Source organism: Branchiostoma lanceolatum, chromosome 19 (genome assembly GCF_035083965.1).
Source record: "Branchiostoma lanceolatum isolate klBraLanc5 chromosome 19, klBraLanc5.hap2, whole genome shotgun sequence".
In the NCBI taxonomy this organism is placed as follows: Eukaryota; Metazoa; Chordata; class Leptocardii; order Amphioxiformes; family Branchiostomatidae; genus Branchiostoma; species Branchiostoma lanceolatum.
In genome coordinates this window covers 1276152-1296507 of record NC_089740.1, presented here as the reverse complement: position 1 = coordinate 1296507, position 20356 = coordinate 1276152, and the positions used below count along the sequence as shown (strand labels likewise).

The 20356-nt window shown below is 39.8% G+C and overlaps 1 protein-coding gene across 3 annotated transcripts in view; it reads right to left on the bottom strand.

Annotated features, from left to right (window-relative positions):
- Window positions 1-20356, bottom strand: part of LOC136425760 (gamma-tubulin complex component 5-like) — a 56319-nt gene that overhangs the window by 25831 nt on the left and 10132 nt on the right. The window contains exons 2-8 of one of the 3 annotated variants that reach the window (XM_066414702.1): window positions 13631-13683; window positions 12789-12842; window positions 11926-12037; window positions 9971-10067; window positions 8159-8238; window positions 5728-5838; window positions 4882-5012 (exon numbers count right to left, since the gene is read on the bottom strand). In XM_066414702.1, the coding sequence (XP_066270799.1) occupies window positions 4882-5012; window positions 5728-5838; window positions 8159-8238; window positions 9971-10067; window positions 11926-12037; window positions 12789-12842; window positions 13631-13683 (638 nt within the window). Of the gene's footprint in view, window positions 1-4881; window positions 5013-5727; window positions 5839-8158; window positions 8239-9970; window positions 10068-10351; window positions 10412-11925; window positions 12038-12788; window positions 12843-13630; window positions 13684-20356 lie in introns of those variants that run through there. The other 2 variants (XM_066414703.1, XM_066414704.1) reach the window with 2 other exon arrangements.

Below are 20356 nucleotides of genomic sequence, written 5' to 3'. Positions count from 1 at the left end.
CTAACCTCCTTGAACATATCTATGATACAAATATTGCAATTTTTTTTAATACACTTCTATCAAGCAGAGTTTTAAAGTACCTGACCTTGCATCAAGCACCTTGCATCAAGGCATGCATGATTGAAGTTTTGAAAATACCCAAATCTGACCAATAGCCTCAGGGTTGATGGTCAGGCTAGCTCAGCAGCCCCTTTTTTTACGCCCTGTCCCTGTGTGATCTGTTCAACCAAGGACTTGATAATTGGACAGCATTTGTAAGACAATGGCTGACCTACTTTGAACAGGCATATCAAAGGAGCGAATAATTACTAAAAATTTCCATCAGGGGGAATGGATACTCCTTGTTTATAAAGGTCTAAATGGTAGGATTTTGAACCTGGAGAGGATATATTGTCAGGAAGAAAACTTTCTATTCATATGAGTCATAACATCTCATTTGTTCAAATAAAATAAAATCAAATCAATGTTCAAGGCATTCTATCATATTTCAACTCATATGTATTAGATATTATCTAGTCTTTTGAGCTATGGATCTTGGTAGCCAGAAGCAATGATTTTGGCATTCAATACATACATGTATGCCAGGGTTTTTAAGTATGTCTTCTTTGAAAACTCCTGTTACAGTACATGCATGCATGTAAGATTCACGACATAAAATTGAATATAATATATGATCATATGATGTTGAGAGATGTTGTGAGTATGTACAAAGTAAATGATAAACGAAAAGGCACGCTCACGGTGACCCTTGAGCGTCTGTTGATGAACCCAAGGACATTATATCTTCTAAATAATGTCCTTGATGAACCATATACAGAAACAAACAATTTTCTAAAACAAGATTCTTTCAAATGAATGGGTCTGAGAAACCATGGCTGTAGCATAACTTAATGCAAAATATAAAGGACTCATATCCTACAAACATTGCTAATCTCTTCATTTTCCACTGCCTTCAAAAAAGAAGTCAAACCCAACCATAGTCAACCTTAGTTAACTTAGAACTTTGACAGTAGTCTAGATAACTATTTTTGATTCCCATGTATTCCCATGTACTTGTTTGTCTGCAATTAGCCTTCGGGCATGAACTTGCAATAAAGTTATTGTTATTATTATAATAACTAGATACCTGCATGTATAAGGTACTTCCTGCAGGAATGCCTGCAGGAAAGATGTTTTCCTGCAGGAATTTAACTTCTTCCTGCAGGGACTCCTGCAGGGATTCCTGCAGGAAAAATGTCTCCCTGCAGAAATTTCTGCAGGACAAATTCTTTCCTGCAGGAATTCCTGCAGATTCAAAGTTACACTTAAAGTGTGTTATATCAAGGAGGTTTAATCAAACCTCCTTGGTTATATTTGCCCACCACATGCTTGTCCTCAATAGATTTGGGCCCCTCTTGTACTCACACCTACAAGTTACAACAGCCATTTTCACACATTTGTGGTAATGTATTATGCATGCATCCATTGTCTTTGGCTTGTTTTGGCTTTAATATTGGCTTTCTGTTTTGTCAGCCAATTTGAAAATAGGGTGTGAGCATGCATGCCTGAATGTTCAACAACCAAGTATATATCAATATTCTAACCTCCTTGAACATATCTATGATACAAATATTGCAATTTTTTTTAATACACTTCTATCAAGCAGAGTTTTAAAGTACCTGACCTTGCATCAAGCACCTTGCATCAAGGCATGCATGATTGAAGTTTTGAAAATACCCAAATCTGACCAATAGCCTCAGGGTTGATGGTCAGGCTAGCTCAGCAGCCCCTTTTTTTACGCCCTGTCCCTGTGTGATCTGTTCCACCAAGGACTTGATAATTGGACAGCATTTGTAAGACAATGGCTGACCTACTTTGAACAGGCATATCAAAGGAGCGAATAATTACTAAAAATTTCCATCAGGGGGAATGGATACTCCTTGTTTATAAAGGTCTAAATGGTAGGATTTTGAACCTGGAGAGGATATATTGTCAGGAAGAAAACTTTCTATTCATATGAGTCATAACATCTCATTTGTTCAAATAAAATCAAATCAAATCAATGTTCAAGGCATTCTATCATATTTCAACTCATATGTATTAGATATTATCTAGTCTTTTGAGCTATGGATCTTGGTAGCCAGAAGCAATGATTTTGGCATTCAATACATACATGTATGCCAGGGTTTTTAAGTATGTCTTCTTTGAAAACTCCTGTTACAGTACATGCATGCATGTAAGATTCACGACATAAAATTGAATATAATATATGATCATATGATGTTGAGAGATGTTGTGAGTATGTACAAAGTAAATGATAAACGAAAAGGCACGCTCACGGTGACCCTTGAGCGTCTGTTGATGAACCCAAGGACATTATATCTTCTAAATAATGTCCTTGATGAACCATATACAGAAACAAACAATTTTCTAAAACAAGATTCTTTCAAATGAATGGGTCTGAGAAACCATGGCTGTAGCATAACTTAATGCAAAATATAAAGGACTCATATCCTACAAACATTGCTAATCTCTTCATTTTCCACTGCCTTCAAAAAAGAAGTCAAACCCAACCATAGTCAACCTTAGTTAACTTAGAACTTTGACAGTAGTCTAGATAACTATTTTTGATTCCCATGTATTCCCATGTACTTGTTTGTCTGCAATTAGCCTTCGGGCATGAACTTGCAATAAAGTTATTGTTATTATTATAATAACTAGATACCTGCATGTATAAGGTACTTCCTGCAGGAATGCCTGCAGGAAAGATGTTTTCCTGCAGGAATTTAACTTCTTCCTGCAGGGACTCCTGCAGGGATTCCTGCAGGAAAAATGTCTCCCTGCAGAAATTTCTGCAGGACAAATTCTTTCCTGCAGGAATTCCTGCAGATTCTGCAGGAATTCGTACAGGAAGAAAATTTTCAAAATGAATATTCATGAAGCTTGAAAGTTCATCTGTGTTGGTAGAAATCATTCTTAAACGAGTTTAAACTGTAATTTCCCAACACAAAAAATTGGACTTACCCAAATTTTCGACCGTACGACATCGGTCTTTGTCAAGGAATGATCCATCCACCGCTGGGGTGACGTCACGTTATGCAGATAGCACACGTGACTCCGTGAGTAGTGGATCGTTAGTATTGGAAAGTCTGTAGAAAGTTTGTTTGAACTGCACCTATTTTGTGTACGATGGGATCTTTTACCAGCAAATCCATGGAGCTGCAATGGGATCACCAGTCTCCCCCATTGTATGCAATTTGTATTTAGAACATTTCGAACAAGTCGCCATCAGCTCTGCCCCCCACCCCCCTGTGTGGTGGTACAGATACGTGGATGACACCCATACCAAACTTAAGAAAGAGTACGCACATGAGTTCATGGAACACCTGAATAGCCTTGACCCTGACATTAAGTTCACATTTGAGTCTGAGGAGAACGGATCATTAGCGTTTTTGAATACTTTAACAGTAGTACAGGAGGACAGATCCATACGAGTTAAGATATACCGTAAACCTACTCACACTGATCAATATCTTAACTTCCAATCCCACCACCCACTGGACCATAAACTGGGTTTTATACGGACCCTCTTCCACAGGGCGGAAACAATCATAACTGACCCCAAAGATTTAGAGGAGGAGAAAGTTCACATCACACATGCGTTGAAGAAGTGCGGGTATCCCACATGGGCTGTAGATAAGGCCACTAGGCCGAAATCTCCACGGCAAACTAACTCCGAACAGTGCCATTGAAAGTAAACACACCAACAGAGGCATTGTAGTACTACCTTATGTGAAAGGTCTGTCCGAAGGACTTAGGAGAATTTTCAATGCACATGGGATAAGGACATGCTTTAAACCAACAAGAACCTTGCGCAGCCTCCTAGTCTCCCCCAAGGATAAGATACCTAAGGGAGGCAAGTGCGGAGTGGTTTACCATATACCTTGCCAAGGTCAAAACATCAAAGGGTCTTGTAAGGAAACATACATTGGGGAAACTGAAAGATCACTTAAGACCCGGTTCAACGAGCACAAACGCCCAAGAACCAACTCCTCAGAAGTCTCACAGCACTTACACATAGAATCCCCTGGACATTCAGTTTCACTGGATAAAGTTAAAATTCTGGACACTGAGTCGGACTTCGTTGCAAGAGGCATCAAGGAAGCCATTTACATCAGGGCCCTACGACCATCCCTCAACAGAGACGGCGGGCGCTACAGACTTTCCAATACTTACGATCCACTACTCACGGAGTCACGTGTGCTATCTGCATAACGTGACGTCACCCCAGCGGTGGATGGATCATTCCTTGACAAAGACCGATGTCGTAGGGTCTAAAATTTGGGTAAGTCCAATTTTTTGTGTTGGAAATTACAGTTTAAACTCGTTTAAGAATATTCATGAAAGTTATTGTTATCAATCATAACTGTACATCATACTCATCAACTATATGTACAATTTTTCACTTAAATGCTTTTATATTGAAAATATAAGCACTTGTCAAAATGGGAAAAGTGGAATTCCAAACTATTAGTGGTGTTATTTATTGATTCAAACATGTTTACAGGAAACCATCACAGGAAAGAAACATGGCAATCAGAGATGGCACACTGCTCTATTGTTTTGTCCTTACCCTGAGGAGCAAATTCTCTGACAAGCACAAAATATTGATTGATTAGGATGCTACTAAGTCAAATGTGGCCGCAATTTTCAACTGTGACCTGCCAAAGGATAGTTTTGCCCTCCAAGAAGCCTCCGTCAGAGTACCCCGTTTTAACTTTCATTTAAACATTTTCTAAAACTGTGCACTGTGGAAGGGGGAATTTTTTTTTTTTCTAAGTGATGCCAACACGGGGATCAATGGGTTCTTTGGATGACCAGTTTACAGAAGAGATGACGTACCAGATATTTGTGAGGTTGGCAGTGTGATGGGTGTTTGTGAGCTCCATGGTTTGGGGCCGTTCACTCCAATACTGCGTCATCACATTGTTCTTCAACCAATCAGCTTTCGGCAACCAGCCTTGTTCTGCATACTTGTAACAGACAAACAAAGCTGTTAGTTTAACAGTTGGACATACCAATAAGTTTTTTTTTCCGACTTTTCATTCAAAGTTCAATTTTCAAGAAAACTTATTTGATAACTATAAACACTAAAAAAATCAGCCTTGGTATATATAATTATCTTTTTGAACAAAATACTACCCAAAAATCCCTTACATTTGGAAGAAAATGTCTTTTCCTGTATTTCTCAGTAAGGCCACACCAATTTAATCTTAATTGCTTTTTAAAAAAAATAACTAAGTGAGCAAAGAAAATAAAAATAGACTACAAAGTCCACACTTGTGAGCAAATCATCGTAACACAGTTGACTCATCATCATCATCCTGATTCATAATCTTAACTAGTTGGAGCATTCACAAATTCTAGCTTCCAGCATTCTCTATTGTGCATAATTTTGGTCAAGTCTTTTCGACTTAAACAAGTTTCCGGCTCTATAAGGTTCTTTAATGTCAAGTATGGACGGCCTCTTCTCCTTCTGGCATCTGGAGACCAAAGAAGAAGTTTACCAGCTGGTTCGCCGTGGCGAGTAACATGGCCATCTACCTCCTGATATGAACTCTTAAACTTTTTTCAAATCAGAAGCAGCAGATGAAAGAAATCAACTTGTTGTAGACTTATGACTGTGCTAAATCAAATAATATATAAACATAGATGACACGTGGAATAACACTTGGCCATAAAAACTACCTGTACCAAGTCCTTCCTCAAACTGGCCACCTGCTGGTTGTTGGATGTGGAGAGTGAGTCGTTGTCAGAACTAGTGTTATCATTTTCATCTTCATCATCATCAGACCAAGGCTGCAGTCAATATAATAATTATACACATTATGTACATCACTAAACAGTAACTGTATCATATTGTCATCCAATAATTCTAGATGGCCATGGCAATGGAAGTGACTGCCTTCTTCTCCAAATTTTTCTCAGAAGCTGTACGTACATGTACATGTAACTGTGTTTCAGGAGGTTAAGAGATTCAAATTTTCTAGCATGGCCCTGGCCCTTCTCCCCTACACATAACAGTCTGAGCTGCTCTGAATGCTGCCTTATGGTTCAACAGCATTTTTATCATCATTCATTCAGACCCATATACTGATAAAGTGCAAGACTACATGTAGTTATTCAGTGTTCGAAATACCCACATGCAGTCTGCAATTTGCAGAAAGATTTTCAAGATTGCAGAAGAAAAATTAAACAACCTGCAATTTTGCAGAATGAAAAAAATCAGGCTTGGGATTCGATAGTTCTCAATCTAGCAAACTAGTGGCGCTACACATAAACTGAAACCTGCACCGCGCATACCTGACAAATTACTCAGCGGACAAGGTTTTGTGTGAGCCTTTTTTTGTATGCCATCCAGTAATATTATTTCGATTTTTTAAATTTTATCTTTTCCTTTTTTTGGGCCGTGGCTGTGCATTTTTGTCACAGGTTATGTGATCTTAATTACGCATCAGGACACGTAAAGATATCATGTCCTCATTCCTCCTTATCAGGCAGGTTATTGGATTTTGTTTTGCACATACTCTTGAAATTATAAAAAAACAACTATTTGATTTGGTTGATATTGAATAAATAGTGACGCTTTTGCTGCTTTTCACACAATGTAAATGTATGTTATTCCTGTTTCAAACTTTACTACTACTAGTAGACAATAGTAAATATTAGAGTGAGACTGAGAGAATAAAGAAGCAGCAATGTTGCACGGCTAAATATGATTGGACATCAGTAGGCATTATTAGGTTTAGCATACTAAATAGATAAATAAAGCCCAGGTTACACATAGCTGAACATGGCTCCTGAACACCAGCCGACTCAGGTCGGCTGAAGTTCGGGAGCAGTCTGACCAGTTTTTGGGCCACGCCTGTCTTTTGCGCCGAACATGCGCCGATCATCTCCTAACCAGTACACGAATTACTCCCGAATGAGCCCTGAATGCTTTCTAGCCTACTCCCAACCATCCTAACCTCTAGCCGCAGACTACCGAATCTCTCCTGACTAATCCCCGACCGAATGCAGACCCTCTCACGAATTGAAATGGACATATTCAGCGACTTTTAAAAGAGGGGTCATTTTCGTTTTTAATTAAAATTATGTTGTTAACATCACCGAGAGATCGAATTAGGATCATGGCTAGCTTTAATACTGCTTTCAGTGTTCTTCTTTGTTTTTGGTCGTGTGAAGGTCGGGGGTGATTCGCCCACGTTCCGATAGTAGTCACTTGGTTGAGAATTAGTTAGCAGAGATTTGTCTACGGCATTGGGGTGAGTTATGGGTAGGTTGGAAACTAGTTGGGAGTAAGTCAGTAGTGTTTCTGGCGTGAATAAGGTTCTAATCTTACTGCTGACTCACTCCCGAATACCAGCCGAACACTAGCCGACCGCACCGAACACCAGCCGAACACCAGCCGACCCATTTCAGACCCTCCGTCCAGAGCCGAATGTTTTGAAATTTTCAAAACATTCGGCTGGCGCAGCCGAACACCCGCCGACTCAGCCGAACGCCACCCGACTCAGCCAAACGCCAGCCGACCTAGCTCCCGCATCACTCCCGAATCACTCTAACCATGGTCGGGGGAGAGTCGGGAGGCCATGTTCGGCTATGTGTAACCTGGGCTTTAGTAAAGAAGGTTGTAGTATGCAGGCTTGTGTATTTGCAGAAAATGTTTTCAAATTGCAGAACAGGATTCTGACATTCTGCAATATACCGGTAATGCAGAACACTGGAAAAAAGTATTTCTACCATAGACTGCTGTTTTAGTAGAAGGGTATATTTCTTCAGGGAGGGGTTGCTAGCTTTTCCCCATTAACATGTTAGAGGTCTCCTCAAACACGGGACCCACATTTTTACATCCCTTCCAAAAGACAGGTGCAGCCCCAACCGAAATGTCCTCACCCAGGATTGAACAGGGGTCTCCAAGTTACCAACTAATATTGGAACCAGGAGCTCAACTGTGAGGCTGTTACCAGTTGACCTACAGGGACATTTCAAGAGCTTACTGCAAAAACCATGAACATAAACCCAACGCAAGCATTTCGACATTTAAGTATTAGAAATAAGCTCTTTATTAATTATTTTGCAAAATTGTACAGTCAGTCATTGTGTCATGTTTACTCACTGGGGTGTCTGGAAATGGTCCTGTGTCTATGTCTATTCCCTCAAGCAAGTAACTGGTCCAATCAAATGAATCTTTTTCTTCTGTAAATAGAAACATGCCCAGTGTCACTTTAGGAAAATACATTGTACATGTAATGTATACAGGCTTACAAACATTTGTAAATGTGGTATTGATATGCATAGCAGGTCATCGTACATTCACTGGTTGATGGATCCAATAGCACCGCCACCTCCTTCAAAATGTAGAACTATCAAATAAAAACATAAGAATGCAAATAATTTTATGTTAAAGGACATACAGCGACTTTCTCATTGGTCAAAACGATAAATTACCATACTATTATTTATCGGCTTAACTGCTAATTATGATGGACAGTAAGGATCGGTCTATTGTCTTTGTAGCGTTACAAATTATAATTATAATAGAACAGATTCCTCAAATAACTTCCCATTAGTCATGATTGTGCAAAACACTATTAAAGGCAGAGCAAATCTTGTGAAAGCTGTGCAATTCCAACGTGTGCAAAAGCTGTGTAAAATTATGTGTACAATTCGCAGTCATTAGGATATGAGCTTAAAAATGTTCTACAATATGTGTGCAAACACCATGTAGAAAGCAGACCTATTGTGGGAGGAGTTCAAGGGTGTTAAGGTTAGGCAAAAGGGTCAGAATCACTCATGTCGAACCGATTGCCGGAGTTAGTCTTATTTATTCAAGAGGGGAGTCATTATCTGGCCAAGCTGGGCAGTGATAAGCTGCACCACCTGTGGTGCAGAAGGTGGGTCGGGTGGGATCGTATGTCTTGCTTGGTTTTTCTCTAGGTGAAAGGCAATTCGAAAGCATAGTGCCACTCCATATACCACATTACAATGCAAATATGCATATATCAAACTCCGGTACACGTCGGAACCAACCAAAACTCCTTTTTGTGACTCTCTTTGCTTCGTCTATGGTCGTGTCAGGCCATATTTGGAGGTAGCACGTGATAGTAACATGCTTTCTTCATGGGGGTTACGGGGTGCTTTCTTCCTCCGAAAAAACACCACCATTTATACAATCTACACACGTTTCTGTACGTTATGTGTAAGTTTCATTAAGATTGGATGCATAGTTTATATGTTACAGCGTTACAAAGGGACTGACCCTCGCGACCTCGATCCAACGTCCCGGGAGGCTTACTCGAGAATACTACAGATTACAAACATCTCCACCATTTCATTCTGATTGAAAAGCTTTTAACATAAAGTAAGGAGGCTTGACTTAAAGGCATCCAGAGCATTTTATGAGGCTTGAAACTTGAATGAAAAACTCCAATTTCTAGTCATTTCTACACAATAGTAAGTTTCAATAACATTATACCTGGTCCATTACATGTCGACATTAAAAGAGCAAAGATACGATGACGAACTGATAGAAAATCCAAGCCCTCATAGACTGTCCATCACAATTAGCGGTTTCGACCAATGAGAAAGCCAAATGTCCTTCAAATATTTGCATTTTTCTGCTTTAATTAAATGCATTTCTACGTTTTGACGGAGGTGGGCGGGGCTATGGCATCGGTCTATTTACACTAGGCACGTAAAACTAAAAGTGTTTTTGTGCTGCTTTTGAGCACTTTTGATAAAAAATCTGCACGCAAATGTGGTAAACAGTGGCATTAAATGTCAATTTCATACAGATTATACAGCAACTAGCTAGAATATTTCCAGTTTTCAAGCCTCATAAAATGTGCTCTGGGTGCCTTTTACATGATCTTAATTCTCCATCTACCTAATATGTAAATAAAGACATGTAGATGTATGACACTTGTACCTTGTGTTCTGGCTGACACTTGCTGCTGAAAGTCCACACTGGTGGGAGTCTCTGATAGACACAGCAGTAAGGACAGCACAGAGTAGTGGGTGTCACTCTGGATCAAAGACAAAATACACTCATCAACTATCATCATCTCATTAACTAGGGAAATGATCATCACATTTGCATAATGTTTGAATTACCATTCTCACATTCATGTGATTTGCATATAAAGGCCAATCATTTACAAAACAAAATTGTACTGTGCTGTGTGTGGGACACCCTCAATGATACTAAAGGAAGGGCATCATTTAGTATAATTAACAAAAAATGTGTGCCGATGCAATGGCCTCGTGGGTACTAGAGTGCTCGCCTTGAGTATGGAAGTTTAACACACACCACAACCTGTGGACTAGCCCCCTGCTGTAGTGACTTGCACAACATTCTGTGGCCCAGGGCTGCAGAAACGGAGATGGGCGCCGCCTTATGCACCGTCGATGCGGGGAGTACTTTTTTTTTTAAATGTCCTTTTAAATTGTTTTAGCTATGTGCAGACAGTCATGGAACATTGGTGCCAGGTACATGTAAGGGTGAGTACCGGTTCACAGGACCTGGTTCAGACCCTGTACAACATTCAAGAACCGAGAAAAAAAACTGTGTGTATCCAGAGCATAGTACAAAATACATTCATGTACATTAGACATTTCTACTGTGACTGACACCGTGAGATAGCCCCTTCACAAAGCCACAATGTCACCAACTTGAAGATAAAAGACAACAATACTTACTTTACTACTAACTGAAACATTGTTTCTCCTGGGTGATGCTTACCAAGCTAGGAGAAACAATGTAGCAATGCTACATTGTTTCTCCTAGGTGATGCTTACCTTATACTACATTGTTTCTCCTGGGTGATGCTTACCTTACTACATTGTTTCTCCTGGGTGATGCTTACCTTACTACATTGTTTCTCCTGGGTGATGCTTACCTAATACTACATTGTTTCTCCTGGGTGATGCTTACCTAATACTACATTGTTTCTCCTGGGTGATGCTTACCTTACCACATTGTTTCTCCTGGGTGATGCTTACCTTACTACATTGTTTCTCCTGGGTGATGCTTACCTTACTACATTGTTTCTCCTGGGTGATGCTTACCTAATACTACATTGTTTCTCCTGGGTGATGCTTACCATACCACATTGTTTCTCCTGGGTGATGCTTACCTAATACTACATTGTTTCTCCTGGGTGATGCTTACCATACCACATTGTTTCTCCTGGGTGATGCTTACCTTACCACATTGTTTCTCCTGGGTGATGCTTACCTTACTGCATTGTTTCTCCTGGGTGATGCTTACCTTACTACATTGTTTCTCCTGGGTGATGCTTACCTAATACTACATTGTTTCTCCTGGGTGATGCTTACCTTACCACATTGTTTCTCCTGGGTGATGCTTACCTTACTACATTGTTTCTCCTGGGTGATGCATACCTTACTACATGTACATTGTTTCTCCTGGGTGATGCTTACCTTACTACATTGTTTCTCCTGGGTGATGCTTACCTTACTACATTGTTTCTCCTGGGTGATGCTTCAACCTTACTACATTGTTTCTCCTGGGTGATGCTTACCTTACTACATTGTTTCTCCTTGGTGATGCTTACCTTACTACATTGTTTCTCCTGGGTGATGCATACCTTACTACATTGTTTCTCCTGGGTGATGCTTACCTTACTGCATTGTTTCTCCTGGGTGATTCTTACCTTACTACATTGTTTCTCCTGGGTGATGCTTACCTTACTACATTGTTTCTCCTGGGTGATTCTTACCTTACTACATTGTTTCTCCTGGGTGATTCTTACCTTTAAAAGTTACTACATTGTTTCTCCTGGGTGATGCTTCAACCTTACTACATTGTTTCTCCTGGGTGATGCTTACCTTACTACATTGTTTCTCCTGGGTGATGCTTACCTTACTACATAGTTTCTCCTGGGTGATGGGGAGTTCCAGTAGCCTTAGTATCAGACCTCGCAGGGTGTCGGCAGTGTCTGCCTTGGAATGAACCGTGTACTTGTCACACAAACTGCAGATTGAAACAAAAGTGTAAAAGGTAAAATTTTAAGATTAAGGCAGTCCCAATAGGCTTCTTGAGGCCATAGGAGCAGTGGGTGTTTGAGGAAAGTCATATAAAGTACCTTTCCCAAGGGCACAATATAGGTGGCATGTCAACTTGGGGACTTGAACCTAACTGTTATGCCCACACCACCACCACATTTCCAGCCACATGTCATATTTAACTTTTAAGTCCTAATATTCAATTCCTGGGAGCCATCTGTCTGTTCCAGAATTCCAAATACTTCATTCATGATTATGCCACCGATGGCACGAAAATACAACAGTTCTTGATTACATTCAACCATTATGTACTAATACTGAACATAAACTACAAAAAGTCAATATGCACCCTTCTGATGTTACCTAAAAGGGAACAATTCAAACTTCCAGTTCTTGATTCCTGTCAGGTAATCAAATCAATTTCCCTAAATATGTGATGTTACAGGGAACATGGCAGTCAGTTCAGAACCTGGCTCCATATCTATGGCTCTTTGAAAGAATCTGATGTTTTATTCAAAGCAAACAGTGCATGTGCATCATCCTCGTGATTACACGCAATTGCATGTTATCATAATGTTTTGCTCTGTTTGCTCCCCGAGAGCTAGTGAAATTCAGGTTGCCATGTATTCTCAAAATGAAACTCAAGCCCTGAATCTTCATGCCTTTACTGCAGGTGTCTATGTACATGTATGTGGAGCCGGCATGTTGGTCCCACTCACCCATCTATGATCCTGTCAACCTTATGGCTGTCCACATCCAGAAATCTGTGAAATCTGCAACAAGTCAACCGAGAATTACATCACTGAACAGGTCTGGACTAACAGTCAAGTACGAGGAGGTTGATAACTATCTTTATTTGCAAACTTGTATTCCATTGCAAAGGGATATACAGACACAGTAACGTAAAGAAAGATACAAAATGTCAAGACTAATATCTGTAGATCGACCTGTTTCTTTGAACAATTGCCTGGGGATTTGACTTCTTCTTGCGTGGTGGCTTAGATTCTATAATGAGTTCCTGGTTTTAATGAGAGATGAAAATTACAGCCATTCCCCACTTGGTTACAAATAATATACTGTCTAGCCTAGGTTATTGTACCATTCTGGCTAGATACATTGTAAACTTCAAACGTCATCACTTGACACTTCATCTATGTTGATAGAAGTCATTCAATCTGTATGAAAAGTGATGCTTGCTTACCCCAACAACCACTATAGGAACTTTTTATAATAGTTATGTATTGTTTTATCTGAGCTTATCACAATGTGAAAGAGAGCCCGGCAAAACAGGTACATGCGCACCTTTACAAGTCGCCCTCCCACACATAGGTTTTGATCCTAAAGGCTACACAACTGTATATAGTATTACACATTTTAATCACATTGGAACAAAATTTCAAGTAGACAAATTGATCATTGATGAGTATTCCAAATTAGAGCTTTCATCTTAATATACAATTGCACAGGTATATATCAGGACAGAATAAGTTTGTTTGTATCCAATTTCAAGAAACATATCTTGAAAAAAGATGACAATGATATTATCTATATTGCTACTCACCTGAAGTTTGATGTGACAAACTCCAGACAGGTACTGAAGTGCTCATCTTCTTCCTTTTGAAAAATACACGATACAAATGTTCAAAAAAAGATTTTACAAGTCCAAATTCTAGGGAGGTGCATTACCAGCAGCTCCAGCTGTTGACGTTGCACAAAGCAAAAATAAGCAACGACAAACCATACTGCTTCTCACATTTGGAGCTATACATGTAGCACAGTTAGTTCCTGCACTACACTCGTTCTCACACTCCCTCACTCACTATCCGGTTTAACGTTTTTTTTTCCCCACATATATTGGCCTTTTAAAAGACAGTCTTTCAAAAGGCCAATTAATGTATATACGTAGATGCGAGAAGTAATTCACACTACCAGGCGATAATTCACACTAACATAACATGACCTATTTACGTGCAGGACCAGTTTACATCCAGTTTTGATATTCAGACTATCCATGGTGATTCGAGGTTTGAAACTCTTACCAGTTTTAGGAAGGTTCGATACCACCTAGCAACACCCGCACTGAAGGTTAATTTTGAACGGCAAAACATTAATAAACAAGAGTTCCACGACCTCATACCTTCGCCAAATGATTTTAACCTTTATGACTGACGTATTTAGCCTGAGTACCAACCTCCGTAGTGACCGCTGGCTCAAAAGAATTCGCTTGCTAACCACGGAGTCTGACCCTGCGCGTATCCGTAACGGCTGTCTCATTATAACGTAATGAGGGGAATTCGAGCTGCGTTCGATGGGCGGGGCCTCATTTGCGTAGTGCCATTTTTCATTCCAAGGTGTCTCTATTCAGTTCTTAGAACCTACCCGTTACGAAGAACAGTGTGGCATGGGGAGGGGCTTAGACGAATGGGGCCAATCAGCGAGCTCGTTCAAAATCTAAACGAATATCTGAATAACAGCTGTTACGGATACGCGCAGGGTCAGACTCTGTGGTTAGCAAGCGAATTCTTTTGAGCCAGCGGTCACTACGGAGATTGGTACTCAGGCTATGACGTATTAGGAGTGTTTCTCATCAATCATAAATCATACCAGTTGATTGTCTTAAAATATAACATGTCCAAAGTATGAGCTTAACAAATTTATCATCAATTATGCAAAGGAGGCCCTTATTAGCATAATTTGATTCAACGATGTTCACATTCACATAACGTCCCGATGCCACAAAAAAGGATTAAATGTATGAAATTGCCGTCTTTTACCAGTGTGGAATAATAGAAGTTACTCATTAAGTATGCAAATAAGGACCACATTTGCATATTTTCTATCTATCAACAGTCCTCTCTTCCTCAGTTACAATTTGAATTGTCATATCATGGAACAAAGCGGATTTTTAAAGTTGCCTCATTAATTATACAAATTAGAATCTGATTTGCATAATTATCGTCCAATCATACTAAGCATCACACAAGCTATCCACATACCAAAAATCATGACCATCCATCAAGGCCATCATGTTATGGTATTTTCTCATTAATTATGCAAATGAGGTCTTCATTTGCATAGTTCATATCAATTAATATTTCTCTCTTCCTCTGTTACATATGTCACATGTTTGAGAGTCCTATCATGGAATTTGGCGGATGTATAAACTTTCCTCATTAATTATGCAAATCAGATACTGATTTGCATAAGAAGTGTCTAATCATCTACATCGTCACTCAAGCTATCTACCTATCAAAAATCATTACCATCCATCAAGCCCTTCTTGAGTTATTCCCTTTCAAAGTCAGACGCAAAACCTGCTCCTGCAGTTCCAAAAAAGTCGCTAGGGGGCCCAAACCCACACCACTTACTCTCTGTCCAAAGATCTATCTACCACTCAAAAATCAGTTCCATAGCATGTCCAGAACACGAGATATCAAAACAGGAAGTTCCGCTGCAGTACCGTAAGAAGCCGCTAGGGGGCCCAAAATCTCATCGTTTTTAGGTCTCATCAAAACCTACCAACATACCAAATACCAAGACAATCCATCAAGGCATTCTCGAGTTATCCTGTGACACTACAAACAAACAGACAAATAAACGCTACCCTCTGCATAACCTTCTCGGCGAAGGTAATTATTATTAATGGCCATGCGTTTATCACGTGAACGCCACGTGCCACACGTGCGGGGGAAATTCACAAATCAACATAGTTTTCTTCCATCGCGTCAAGCAAGTGGCGGGACAGTCATAGTGATTTTACTATCATTTGTCAGTGTACTCTCACCTCTCAAATAGAAGTACCCCCAAGAATATAAGTACCCCCCGGACAAATCTTCAAAATCTAATATAAGTACCCCTAGAATATAAGTACCCCCCGGAAAATTTCAAAATTGACAGTCTAGGTAAACTGTGTCCATACAACTGTCCCAGGGAAATAAGATAATAAACAGGTAGGTTATATCTATTCAATTATGCCTCAGGACCATACCTATAAGTATATAGATATTGAACAACATAGGTTGTCCAAAATATAATCATGATCATCTTCCTCGGCACCTTGATAAAATAATGTTGAAAAATTGGGCATAGGTTCCCCGCTATGACCCCTAACCGGGGGCCACGGTGCTTTCAAGTTCAACAAGTGAAAATGTGAATTTTCTACTTGGAACTTGAAGCAAGTGATCAAAGAAAATTGTTGTACATGTAACATTATATCACAATGTTTATGATTACTGACAATCAGTGACACTGACATACTGTAACAAAAATCATCAGATATACTAATGTACCTGATCACATTTTCTAAAAAAACACATATGAACACACCCCCTCCACAAAAAAGGCTTATGTCTATAAACTTTTGCTCCATAGCGTCAAAAACAAAGATTTTGTGAGACGCTCGGATTTCGAGTTCCCGCGGTAGGACTCACAATACTGAACAGACATTGACTGTAAAAGTAGCTAAACGTCTCAGACCGCACATACTAAGAAGTTACCGATTTCATATGCATGTTTACACTAGAAAACCGCGCATATCCGCTAAATTGGGAAAAACTTACGGTCATTTTAAAATATGGAACCCTAGCCTCTGAAAATAAATATGGCCTTCTGTGTCTATCCTTGCCCCAAAATATAATATTTCCCTGCGTTTGCGGTATCATTTTAAAGGACGGCATCCGCGCTATGCAATATGCTGCTAGTTTTACTCTCACCATCCCTGATAGTGGCAGAGAGTGGCGGCCATGTTTCGCGATTTGTTTACCGAATCATATCGGATATATTTCTGCCGTTTCTGAGATTCTGTGGCCTCAAAACACATATCACAAGGGAAGTTGCGTTATGATTGCTGTTTTTACATGTAACATGTCTTCTGCGAACCATTTATTCTTCCGCCGCGCTGCTGATAGTGGGCAGGAATTATTCCACTGCACTCTACTCTACACGTTTTTTGATCAGCGTGCTTTGGTTTACTCCTTGGGTTTACGATGTAAACAGAGACTGTCAAAGTTATTTATATGAAAATTGTATTCTGAAATGTCAATGTCGTGTCTTATTTTCCAGTTTACTTTGTAGCGTCATAGTGATATCGACCGATATGTTACGAGTGCCGCCAGGATAATTTTTACAAGGCCGTCAAAGTGGCGGGAAAACCAATGCCGCTTGGCCGAAAAATAGCGAATTACGAGCAAAAATACCGAGGAAATACAGGCAGAAAAACCTATACTTTCGATTTTAGGGGGATTCCTGGTTAGCAAAGCCTCAATTTTTCAAAAAATAATAAACGTACCGTCTAAAATAAGAAAGTAATGGGCGGATTTTGAGTCGAAAAAAAATAAACGTACCGGTAGAGAGGTGAGAGTAGCCTACTTTGGACAGTTGCTGTCCATTTTTTCTGGTCTATGTTCTTCAAGTACTCTCACCTCTAAAAATAAACGTACCGGTACGTTTATTCTTTTTTGCCTCAAAATCCGCCCGGTACTTTCTTATTTTAGACGGTACGTTTATTTTTTTTTTCAGAATCATGATCAGGGAATTGGGATAAAATGTCGATGCAGTACTCGAAATACCCGGCACAAGCACAATTTGCTTGTCGCAACTCATTTCTAACTCCTGGTAGCGCCGTGTGCAACCTAGATTTTGAGCTTGAGAACTCTATTTTGCGACAATTTGTAGAAAAAATTGGTCCGAGGAAGCTCGAGCGCTAACTCACAGTCGACTAGTCACCGGTACTACCACACACGCACACACACAAATTTTCAATTGAATCTCGGAAATCGCCGTCCAACCAAATAAAACAATGAGTTAGCGATCACTTTTTCATTCTTTTGTACCCATAGTCAACTTGTTTTGATGTGTCTGAAACGTAAAAATCAGTCCGAAAATACGGCAGCGCCCGGCGAGGATACGAGTAAACAAACAAGATGGCGATTGTTTCTGTCCAAACCCCGCTAAATCTCGCGATACCGCGCGAGAGAATGACAACGCCACCTAGCTACATTGGTAAACATTGCAGCTTAATAATTCCAGGATCGTATTCCAGCGAATATTTCAATTATTTCTATGGGCAAAACTAAGTTATTGTTTCGCTGTTTTTGCTACATTGTGAATTTTCTAAGCTGAAAAGGTTTTATTTTTTTTTTCTTCAATTTTCTTTTTGAAATTTCTATTCTTTTTAAACTTGTAATATTCAGAGTTTTTGTGTCAACAACTGACTATATACTAAGTATATAGTATGTAGAGTAGAGTATAAAGTAGATTTATTCAGCCAGGTAAGAAAGTCTCTTAGATTTATCAAATTGCAGGTAGATTTTTCCAACATTCAATTTTGCATGTAACGTTGGGTAACATAAATTCAGGATTTTTCCGATAATGGTTGACTGAAATCAATCTAGCAGAACAATAAACCATCCTTTTTTTCTATAATTCTGTCAGTATCATGTACTATCTTTGTACTAATCATATATATGGTAGATTTTGTCTCTAGTCGTGCTGACACCATAATATTTCAACTTGAAACTACCGTCCGCCGCACGCACAATTACGGTGCTGTCGGACAGGGGGGCACATTAATTCGGGAGAGAAGATTCGTCTTGAATATCTTACCGCTAATCACATTTTATACAGCAGCTATTCGTTCCATCCTTGGCTTGAGGATAGTGCTATGGATATAGACGTGTCCAAGTAAAGAAAATACACGAAAAAACGGCCGTACCGCACACATCAGGCCGGTTCGGGTACAACCCGTGTGTTGAGTCGGTAGAACTTCACTCAAAGTCGGCCCATCGTCATCATCGGGCAACGTGTAACGTTACATTATTCATGGGAAGTTAGCTGGATGCCGTAGCAATGGTAATGCTACTATGTCCATGTGTTCCTTGTTGTGTTAGGAGCAAACTTTGAGGAAAATATCTTCCTCAGTCCACTATCACACGCAGCATTTAGACAAAAAAGTGTTCTTCACAAACCTTTGTCGTCTGCTTGACAACAGGATTCTGGTTAACAATATGGCGGCGGGAAAATACACGTGCCGTAGGTTATAGCAACAGAGAGGAGTTTTGATGATTGATCACACTTAGAATCCAGTTGCAGGTTAGCAAAAGAGATTGTAATAAGTTGTCTTGTAAATAATTGTGTTGAGCAGGAAGCGGATGTGACATTTTTCTTATAAACCAGCCGACAACCATGTTGTTTAATTCTCCCACAAAGTCCTCAGACTGTTCCAATAAGGGACGGAGAGTTTTTGACCTCGTCGCCTTATAATCCATGCTTATCGAAGCTTTTCAGACAGTGTTCTGAATACGTAAGTCTGGCAGGTTTGCATTTCTAGCGGTATTACTTATGTTGCATCTAGCACATATCCCTAAATACCCCGTTTTCGAAAAATCCCGAATTTAAGTACCCCGCGAATTTAGGTTACCCAACGTTAACCAAAAAAATGACTGCAGTTACTTTGGAATTAGACAGCCGTCTTGTTTTACGTTACACTAGAAAACCGCGCATATACGCTAAATTGGGAAAAACTTACGCAGTGTTCTCGCCAGGCCTTTTGAGCATAGCGGGCCGCTACGCTGTGTGCCGACAAACCGACGCTGTAAATCACCCGCTATGCTGTTTTTTTACCCAGCGTAGCGGCGAAAAAAGACAAAAATACCGTAGTAAAACAGCCGGCACGCCATGCCGAGAGTTCTATGGAGTTTTCTTTTCCTTCCGCGAGAGAAAGTAGTCCGTTCCATCACTCCGGGCGTCAACACCCCTTACAAGAAAGCTTGTTGCGGGAGTATATCACCGTATATCATTTTGATTTGAAGTTAATTACACTATTTTAGCTTTGTTTTCTACTTCTATAGATTTCTAAACCGATATCTTATTACTTTCTTGTCAGCAATACGCCCCGAAATTAGGTTATTTTCGTGTATTTTCTCCCCTTATTTTTATCCAGTTGTAGACTTCAAACCAACAGGAAATGTAGTGCGTGAAAAAGAGAAGACTTTCTAGTTTCTGGTGGTATATGACTTGTGATAGATTTCGAGGGCGTAATGCATTTCCCCCGAAATCGCACATGGTCATGTCATAATTTTGATTCCAGAATAGAACGCGCCCGGTTCGACCTTTTTTTGTAATTATCTACTATGGACAGATCATCGTTCCACAAGTCTTAAATTTATGACAAGAATTACGTTTTAGGGGGTCCCCCGTTTATGAATTCCGGGTTTTAAGTAAATATACCAGCCCAAAGTCACATAAATCTAAGTTAAAAATTTATGATTAAGTACCATACCGAACCGCG